The sequence below is a fragment of the Solanum tuberosum genome, unplaced genomic scaffold (genome assembly GCF_000226075.1).
Source record: "Solanum tuberosum cultivar DM 1-3 516 R44 unplaced genomic scaffold, SolTub_3.0 scf00300, whole genome shotgun sequence".
In the NCBI taxonomy this organism is placed as follows: Eukaryota; Viridiplantae; Streptophyta; class Magnoliopsida; order Solanales; family Solanaceae; genus Solanum; species Solanum tuberosum.
Window position 1 is genome coordinate 399,070 of NW_006239221.1, and position 10,417 is coordinate 409,486.

At 28.1% G+C, this 10,417-nt stretch overlaps 1 protein-coding gene across 1 annotated transcript; it reads right to left on the bottom strand.

Moving 5' to 3' along the window:
* Positions 1 to 9,289: 9,289 nt before the first annotated feature.
* On the bottom strand, positions 9,290 to 10,205 carry LOC102585328 (uncharacterized). Its single transcript, XM_006359452.2, has one exon. The coding sequence runs from the start codon at positions 10,079 to 10,081 to the stop codon at positions 9,461 to 9,463; it is 621 nt and encodes a 206-aa protein (XP_006359514.1). The 5' UTR covers positions 10,082 to 10,205; the 3' UTR covers positions 9,290 to 9,460.
* Between the last annotated feature and the right edge of the window lie 212 nt (positions 10,206 to 10,417).

The following is a 10,417-nucleotide window of genomic DNA, read 5'->3' on the forward strand; positions in this document are numbered from 1 at the left end:
AATATTTTTATTATATAATTATAAGTGTATAGGACGAATATATATGTATTTGCATGTGTATATACAATTTTCTCTTGCTTTATACAAACAGAAACGCAATTTATACAATTCTGTTGTATAAAGCGAGAGAGGCGAGCACAGAGGGAGCGAGCTAGAAAGGGAGAGTGGCGAGCGAGAATTTGGAGGGAGAGAGGCGACTGGCAAACGTTTGCTACGGGGTGCAATTAAATCAAACAGTAGCTACTCTATTTATAATTCTAGGCCCAATTTCTATTCGGACTCAGGACAAAGGCAAAACATTATCGGGCTATATTTATGGGCCTAAAAAGGATTTTGGTTATTTGAGCCCATTCTTTTAAGGGGTAATTACATGATTAAGCAAACACATACTAGTTAATTAGTCAATATAACTACAGTTTTAGTTAATTACCACTCGCGACCAACATTCAGTGATAATTCTTCCTTCTTCTTCTCTTTCTTCTGCTTTTTCATCTTTATCTTCTGCTTCGTCAGTCTTCTTAGTCTTTTTCTTTTAAAAAAATAAATTGATGTGCCAAAAACATGAATTGTTTCGAGAGAATTATAATCAAAATACTTGAAATATTGAGAGAATTTCATATATAAAATTTGAGATTGCTTAGAGTTGATTGAGATTGAATAGTTAATGTATACTTCATGTATAGTCAGTGTATACTTCATATATATACATATAGCTAGACAATTTTCAACTTTTTCTAATGTATCATAATGTATAGTCAGTGTATACTTCATATATAGCTAAACAATATTCAACTTTTTTTAGTGTATCATATTGTATAGTCAGCGTATAACTCATCTATAGGTAAGTTATATTGTATAGTCAATGTATATTTTCTATGACTTTTGGTAAGTTATATTGTATAGTCAATGTATTATTTTGGCTATTTCTTTATCTAAATAAAATATAGTTATATTTTTTGTAAATTAATTATTTTATTATATATATTTGAAACTTATCCTTATTCTTTTTCTATATTTACTCTTTTTTTAATGAGATTTGTAACTACATTATATTTTGGAAGAGATGAAGGCAATAGTTGGGTTAACTTGTATGATGAAACAGAAACGATGATTTCTATCTTAGTTTATATCATTCAAAACATCTTTAAAAAGAATAGTTTTAGTTTAATAGATCATTTCTATGTTTATGTTTTCCTTACTTATATCATAGATGATTTAATGTATATTATTTTAATTTATACATAAAAGATTAAATTATTTATTCTTATAAGTAATAAAGTTCATGTTTACAATGTAAAATTAAAAAGTGAACAAGACATCAGAAATAATTCTATCGTTTTGTTTTGATTATGAGAAGTGATGTTCGGCTTTCGAAATACAATAAGTATCATTTGATAGATCGTCACCTTTGGACTAAAACAAATTTGGTCATACATATTCTGAAAAATTTATGGACTAATACACATGAAATTTGAAAACAATGAATATCATTTATTAGTCCAAAAGCAACATCTATTATACCTTTAATGAATAACAATGAATATCATTTATATTTCGTGATACATAAATTCCTAAAAAAGTAATGTCTTCCTTTTGAAAATAATAAATATTATTTATTATGTCGTCATCAATGAACCCACAAAATTTGAGCTCAATTAACTTGATTCCTAAATTATCTTGAGTTCCTAAAGATGTAGCTTGAACTTTTGGAATGTTATTTTCTTATAGAACAAGAAGAAGTAGTATCCAAATGTTATTCCTTCTAGTTTAATAGTATATAGTTATCCATAAGAAGAAAATATCTTCCCAACTTTTTTCTTATATATGAAAAATGATTTTCATCAATCTTTGAAGATTTTGACAGCTATACTTGATTCGAAAGTTGATTTGACTTCATATCTACTAGCCATTATTTCCACAAATTAAGTTGCATCCACTTAACAACTACTTCCTCAAATTAATTTTACTTATCCACTTTTAATTTTGTATGTTTTAAAAAGATAATACTAATTAATATAAATATTTTATTATAATATTCATATTAATTGATGTTCAGTATTAAAAATAATTTGAATAATAAATAATTAATATTAAAGATAAAATATATATAATTTTTTGATATATTAAAAATCACAAATAACAATAAAAATGTATTTTTAAAACAATTGAAGTAAAAATGATCGAAAAAGTGTAGAATGAGTCCAAAAATAACTAGAGAAGAAAATGCATTTTCCACTTTTAGTCCTTGACTCCTTGGCTTGAGGCCATGACTTCGGTTAAAAAAATGTCTGAAGTTAATCGTGACAAGTGATTATATAACTAAAACCTTGCCAAATCATAACTTTAATATAATATCTGAAATTTAACTTGTCAAATTCACAATTCAAGTAAAAAAAAATATGTGTGAAGTTGCCTTTGACAAGCCATTAGATAGCTTAGGTCTTGCCAAGCTTTCACAAACTTTAGGAAAAAGTGTCTAAAGTTTGCCTTGGTCAAGTCCAAAACTTAGTTTTTTTAATTAAAATATCTAAAGTTAGTCTTGTTAAGTCATATTAATCTTAAGACAAAAATGTATAATATTTGGCCGTCACAAGGCACACTTTCAGACAAAATGTATATGGTTAGATGTATATATTCAACTTCAGTCAATACGTTTAAAGTTGTTCCCAAAGCAAGTAAAGTTATAAATATTTTTAACTTAGGATAAATATCTAAATATATATTTTGTTTAAAATATCTTAATTTTAATTCTTATGCACCTTTTTACTAATAAAAAAGGTAGGAAGGGTATGCTTGTGATAAATATCTTCTCATGATTACTATCTTCCACCATCTTTGAGAACATTCCCAAATTACTCGCAAGAAAGGACCCGTTTGGCCATAGATTTTCCAAGTAATATTTAGAAAAAAAATTGGCAAATAGTGTTTGTCCATACAATTTGCCATTATTTGATAAATATTTGGGCAAAATCTCATTATTTGAGATCTTTTAAAAATTGAAATTTTACACCAAAACTTTTTATCTTTTACAAAAACACCATCTATAGTAGTTGTTTGCGTTGTATTACATAATATTTTACGTGAACACCAAAATAGTGATGAAATATTCGGTGAATATGAAAGTGATGATATGGTTGTTGATGAAAATGATGAACAATCGGCTCAGGGTAACAAAGTCATGTGCTCTGTCTACTTCACGATGTATGGAATGATGCTTGTTGCACTCACTCCAAACTACCACATTGCTCCAGTGTCATGGACACTACTTGTTATTTGTTGCAACGAAGATCCAATTGACTTGTAATACAAATTTATGGTTAGTTTTGATAGTTTTTAAAATTTATATTATGAGTATAAATCATATTTTTCTAAAAAAGTGAAATATGTTTCCCAAATACTATGGTCAAGCACATGGTGAAATTTCACCCAAATTTTCATTCAACTAATATTTGTCAAGAATATTTGGAAATCTATGGTCAAACGCTAGCAAATAATTGTTCTTTTTACAAGTGTCACTACTTTTTGATACATTTTCAATTTGTATACATAAGTCTAAAAATTCAACTTTGTACTTCCACTTCCCAATTGACTACTAGAAATTGAAAAGACACAACAAAAATAACAACTAATAAAACCAAAGACAAGACAAGGCAAATATTAAATTTCCTAGTGGCATTTGCTAAGCTATAATGGAAAACCAGCTATATGTATAACATAGCTAGCCCACAATATATTTGATGGGACCTAATTTTAAACATTAGAAAACTTTATCCTTATCCCTTTTGCACCAAAAAAATGAAACCTCTATAAGCATCTTAGTTGCTTGTACATTGGACATACATTATCATTAGGTATTATATAGCGTTAACACTTTGCGTTCTTTCTATTTTGTTTTATTTGAAATAAGACAGTTGATAGAAAAATAATAGAAATATTAATTTTGATGAAAGTAAAATTAAGATTTGAAATATATTTATAGTTCGTGAAACACTAAACCTATAGCTCATGTAGTCTTATGAGTTCAAATGTTATTACTTAAACCTATTTAGTGTATAGGAAAGTATCAAAACTACTTTTGAGCTATTAAAATTGATATACAATTATCTATTCTTCACCTATAGAAAGGTTATTTTTAAAAGACCTTCGACTATAAATCAATAAGTAAAACACATAGAATTTTGAATAATTATTTTCTTTTATTTAAATTTCGAAATGAAATAACTTTCCTCAAACACTATCTTGGTCTTTAAAGGATAAGAATATATTGATACCCTCTTAGACGCATCATGCTATTTTAAATTATTGGCAAGCTTATCTTATAGGATTAAAGTTTTTATTAGTAGTTGATTTGATTCTTTCATCTTATTTCCTAAATGGATAATCCCTTGCTATTCTTGTTTTATTTGGTTTCTCACTTTATATTCTATATATATATATTGTTTGACTTTTTAAAATTCAAAACTCATTTTATAAAAAGTTAATTTGAACTTTAATCTTTACTCACGAAAATTTAAATAGAAACTCAATCTCAAATTTCAGTTTGTATTGTTAACTATTTTGAATTATCAATTATTATAATTTATAATATTTTTTATATAGTATTTGCTTTGTAAATTTTGTTTTAAGAAATTTAAAGATTTTATTTCTAAATTTATAGTCAAAATTAAATAGTTTGATTCTTGATATTCTTGTGCCACATATTGAGAAAGAGTGAGTATTATGTATCATTTTTAAAAAAAATTGTTATTGTTAATTACTCTTTTCGTTTTAATTTGCTTGTGCTATTTTTTTAGTCATATCTTCTTTCTGTTTTGACAGTTTTTTAGTTTCAACTTTCTAATATTACAAATTTGAAAAAATTGTTATTGTTAATTTATTTTATTATGAAAATTTACAAATTTGATGTTTTATGAAAAATTGGTATGAATATTTTTATGTGACCTCATAGTATGAAGCTCTTTACTTTATGATATAGAAGAATATTACTTAAAATAAATTATAATATCTTAATATAAAAATGTGATTGAAAATATGGGTCCATATTAAATGTCATATCATTAGGATACTCATGTGGCATTTAGAAAAAATATATTTGGTTGTACTATCATTATAAATCTATTACCACTTTTTTGATGCCATAACATAGAAACAAACATTCTAGAATTTTTATGAAATGACAAATTTGCCCTTGATCGTCCTCAACTTGGCTCTTCTATATAATAGAAACATGTTCAAGACAAGTTTAAATGACATTTTGATGCATTTAACGTATGTTTCATCTAATATCACAAGATTAAAATATTTTTTTTACTTTTTTAAACTATGTATCAAATCAAATTAAACGAAAATAAAATAAATAAATTAAAACGGAGAAAGCATATAAGAGTACTATTATTATATCCATTGCATCATTGTAGATAACCTTATCCATGTAGGCCATCCCTTAGGCGTAATCTCCAACTGAGTTTCTTAAAGCAGTCAAATATAAAAGTGACATTACTATTTATTATGGGCCCACACATTTTCGATTAGTGGGCTTGGCCTTTTGCTTTTTGCCTAATTTCCAATCCCTAAGGCCACAATAATTACGTGGAAAAAGTTCTAATATACCTCTTAACTTTGTCATTTAGAATTAATATATCTTTCGTTATGAAAGTGATCCATATAAACCCCTGTGGTTATATAAATAACTCACATATACCATTTCCTCTTAATGAAAGTGAAAAATTTAATTTTGATTTAATTTTTTAATTATTTAAAAAAAATAAAAATATATATATATATATAATCCATATGAGTATATTTAATTTAATCCTCCTCACACAATTTTTTTTTACATTTTTTGTTTTAGTGAGTAATTTTAAATTATTATTTTAATGGTCAAATTTTTTTATGTTTCACTAATTTTCTTGTAAAATTTATTATAGATAACCCAATTTTTTTTTCAAATACAAAAACTAATTACAATAATATACCTGAAAAAATTAGTTAAATTTTTTTTTCTTTAAACTAAAAAATGAAAGAAAAAATAATAATAAGAAACTCAAATCATAATAACCAAAGAAGTTAAACAACAATTTTGTGTATGAAAAGGATTAAAATATACCTTAAACTTTGTTAGAAGGATCATATATCCCTACGTGAATTTTAAAAAAATTAAAAGTCAAATATATAAATTTAAAACTAATTTTTTCACTTCCGTTAAATGAAGGGTATATGCATGTAACCGTCGGGATAAATGTGAGCCGTTTGTATAACGGTAATGGTATATATGTGCCACTTTCATAACGAGAGACGTATCAGCTCTGTATGACAAAGTTAAGGCGTATATCATACCCTTTTCCCATAATTAAAATTGAGGATTTTTTTCAAATCATGTTATCATAAATGACAATTACTCAATGAAACGATAGTTTAAATAATTACATAAGTTATTTGAGATTAGTTCCGTACGCATGTATTTGATTTGCGTGATTACACTATATCTCAAATACATGTGTTTTAAGTGTTGTATGTTTTTTAACTGATTTAGATATTTTATAATTGAAACGTATTAAATAAGGAGAAAAAATCACGCCTATAACAATTTCTAAAAATGCTGCAAATCCATGAGCTAAAAAAATCTAGATTCTTCTATCACATTCATTAGCCGCCATCTATAAATAAAGGTGATCATTTAAGAGAGTTATTTATCTTCTAACCAGCTATCAAACGATATGATAATATGTGTCACATTCGAACACTTCCTTTTCTTTTTGTGGGAAAAAAAGAGAGCCACAAAATAAAAGAATGGCAAATTACTATTCACATGATATATTATAATTTATATATAATACATCCACAAACCTTATTTTCAGAACCTCATCTTGATTCTTTGAATTTCAGTTTTTTCATCCAATTCCTACCCCATAATATATTTATATATAAATATATAGCTAATATAAGTAGATTTCTTTGGTGGTTCCTATTTATTTAAGACTGACATTTATTTACTTTTTGGATTTTACTTAAGAAAATATGGCACTATCTTGCATAAGAATTGTATCTATTTGTGCGGCTCCTACTTTTTGCCAAAGGACACTGTTTGTATAATAGGAAACAATTATTTGTTATTGTTCTGTCTTAATTTATATAACATATCTTTTTTATATTTCTCATTTAATATTATATGATATAGTTCAACTGAACACGAAAGTTAAGAAATGTAAAAAATTGACGTTTCAGAACCGTTCTAAAGTTAAATATTTTTTTAACAGAAATTAATTAAAGTACACTGCTGTGGATTTTTTTTTACCAAATAAATAAAATTCCGATAAGGGTAAGTATCATTACATATTTTACAAATAAGGAACTATATCATTGTTTTTATATTGGCTTAAAAAATTGTGTCATATAAATTAAGACAGAGAATATCATATATCTATTTCGACCAGAAGCTTTCAAAAAATCATAATCTTTAATTAAGCGTTTGGACCTAAATTGAATGAGATTTTTATTTTTGAAAATAAAGAAGAAGCAACTTAAGTTACATGATGGTATTTGAAATTTGTAATCGGAAATCTTTTTACCTGAAAAATCTAATTGAAAAACCATTCTAACTTATAACCAAACAATATTTTAAGGATATACTTTTGAATAAATAAAGAATAAAAGTCAAATTCAAAAAAATTATTTCTTCGTGTACCTTTCAATGCTACTTCACGTCGACCTTTTCAATTTCTTAAAACAAAATAAAATAAAATTTTAATATATAATAGAAATCACATAAACTAATGTTAGTATAGTTGCAAATTATATACTCTACTAGTTGGGTTAGCAACATGTTTGACACTTGAAATGATGATAATAATAATATCAACTATATTTAAATTTGGAAGCAATACTATAATGAAGGAAATTTAAGTAGAGTTAAAGTCGTTAAAAATAGGTTTGAAACTATTGAAATTGTGATTAAAAAATTCCTCCATAAATATTCCACCCTCCCCCGTCTTCCTTTTTTCCCCTTCTTGGTGCTTACGTTAGTGTATATATTGGTAAGAAAATTGTAGACGTTGAGATAATGACAAGTATTCATATTTTATTTCTTTCATTTTTTCATTCATATGTTCGAATATATTAGAGTTTGATTAATTTAAATTCGCATCAAACTCATTCTGAAAATTTTCGTTAAAAACTTTTTCATATCCATGACTCGAATCTAGAACCTCTAATTAAAAATATGTTATTGATAGTTTAATGGATTTTAGCTCATAGTTAGCTGTAATTGTGTACTCTCTTATACTATGGGTTGTTCGGTTGTTCCCAACTTTCTGCTAACTGTGCACTTTGTTTCTCAGCGACTTTGTGGGCACTAATCGTCAAATCAGATTTTATTTTATTTTTTTCGTTTAAAAAAGAATGACCTAATTTGATTTGAAACGAAATTTAAGAAAAAAAAGATTTTTTTTTAATCTTGTGATTCTAAATTAAAATTATGTTAAAGTACCAAAATATCCTTTAATCTTATGGCCTTAAACATGTCACATGAAAAAGTTCAAATGTTGCCGAAAAAGGAAAAGTATCATTCTTTTTGAAGCAAACTAAAGAGGAAACTATGTCATTCTTTTTTAAGTGGAGAGAGTATCTTTTTTGTTAAAAGAGGTATAAAATATGAAAAAATTAAGAAGGATTAATATTATTGTTAGTACTTAGTATATTTAATTCTAATTTGTTTGTTTTTAAAATCAATTTAACTTTAATCAAGTATTATTGTTAGTACTTTTAGTATAGTTTAATTCAAATTTTGTCCAAATTGGTCCTCCAATAATGTCCTTGATTGATGCTTAAGTCCGGCCAAACGAATTTACCCATCAAAATAAAAATACCTGCAAACATAAGAAACAATAAACAGAGTCAGTACCAGAAACTTCATAAAAAAAGTACACAAATAAATAAATGACAGGTATTAATGATTTAAATAAAAAAAAACCGTATATTTTACTCCTACGTATACGGAAAAATAATACGTATACGTATAATACGGACGGATACGGCGTACATCACGGCAAAAATAAGAAACAGGAAACGGAGAATTGCCAACAAGGAAACGGAGAACGGCCAAAAAGATGCCGGAAACGACGACCGGGAAAACGTCGATGACATGAAAGTGAATGGATGTGATAATTGGATGATGAATTGATGATAATCAAACACCTTGAAGAGACTAAATTCCGGTTTATCATGTCAATTAGATTTAGATCAATTTTAATTTGAGCCTTAGGAGGCTGTATTTTTGAGAATGGAAGCTTCATGAACAGCAACGCCAAAATTTCATGATTTAGTTTATGTTATAGTAAAATAAATAAAAAATTTAACTATTAGAGTCTATATACAGTCGGATCTTAGGGTTTCGGCCACCGGAGTACACAAAAAACCGTTCCGTTCCAACCTCCACTGAGTCCTTCTCCATCGCTAATTTGCCTTACGAATCATCGGCTTTGGACATGGCGGAGAGCCGGCTAGGTCTACGCTGGAAATCAGCTCGGCGGCGTTGTTGATGAGAAGAAGGACGAATCAAAGCTGCCAAAGCTCTTTTCACCAAATCACCTTCTACTGTTCCGATTCTCACGAGCGAGTTCGTCATGGCGGACCGCCTCAAAATCAACTGATTCGGACTGTAGGTAGCCGCCGTACGGCTACCGGTTGAACCTGAACCACTCCTATTCTTATGTAGACTACATCGGAACGAACCTGGATGTGTCGTCGGTGAGCACATACACGACTTCTTCTGACTCCGGTTCTGCACCACGTGGTTCCGGTTCACAGCAGAAATAGACCGGCTCGGTGAAGTAGAACGGTCCAGAGAGAACCGCACGGAGGACGCCGGAGACGACGACCTAGAGCTGTATAAATTCACACGATTCGGAGACGTAGATCTGTGGAGAATAGCGTGTGAACCGGTGGAAAAACCGGAAGTTGAGGAAGCAAAAGCAGAAGACGTCGACGAGAACGACGAATTCCTCTGGCTAGGTGAATAGAATTTTCCGGCCGGTGAAAGTGAACGCATTACCGGTCCGCTTGACCTCCGCGTAGAAGCCGCCATTGTTGTTGTCAGAGTAAAAAACGGTAAAGAGCAGAGGAATCTAGAAGAGAGAGAGGGAAAAAAAACCGGAAGATTTTTCTTCTTTTTTCTTTAGATCCGGTTTGGGCTATTTGATTTGGCAAACCTTAGCACCACTCAAGGCATCTATTTATAGGAGTCCAATTTTTCTTTTCTTTTTCCTTTTTCATATTTGGGTTGGGATATTTTATTGTTAATTGCGTGTGCAACTCCTTCAACTTTCTGGAATGTGCTTTTTGGTCCAAAATGCATTTACTATGATATATAATAATAATAATAATAATAATACAGCTAATACTTGATAGTTAAGTAATGATA

Bases quoted from the DNA above. Each gene is read 5' to 3' on its own strand.
- LOC102585328 (XM_006359452.2), bottom strand. From the start codon at position 10,081: ATGGCGGCTTCTACGCGGAGGTCAAGCGGACCGGTAATGCGTTCACTT.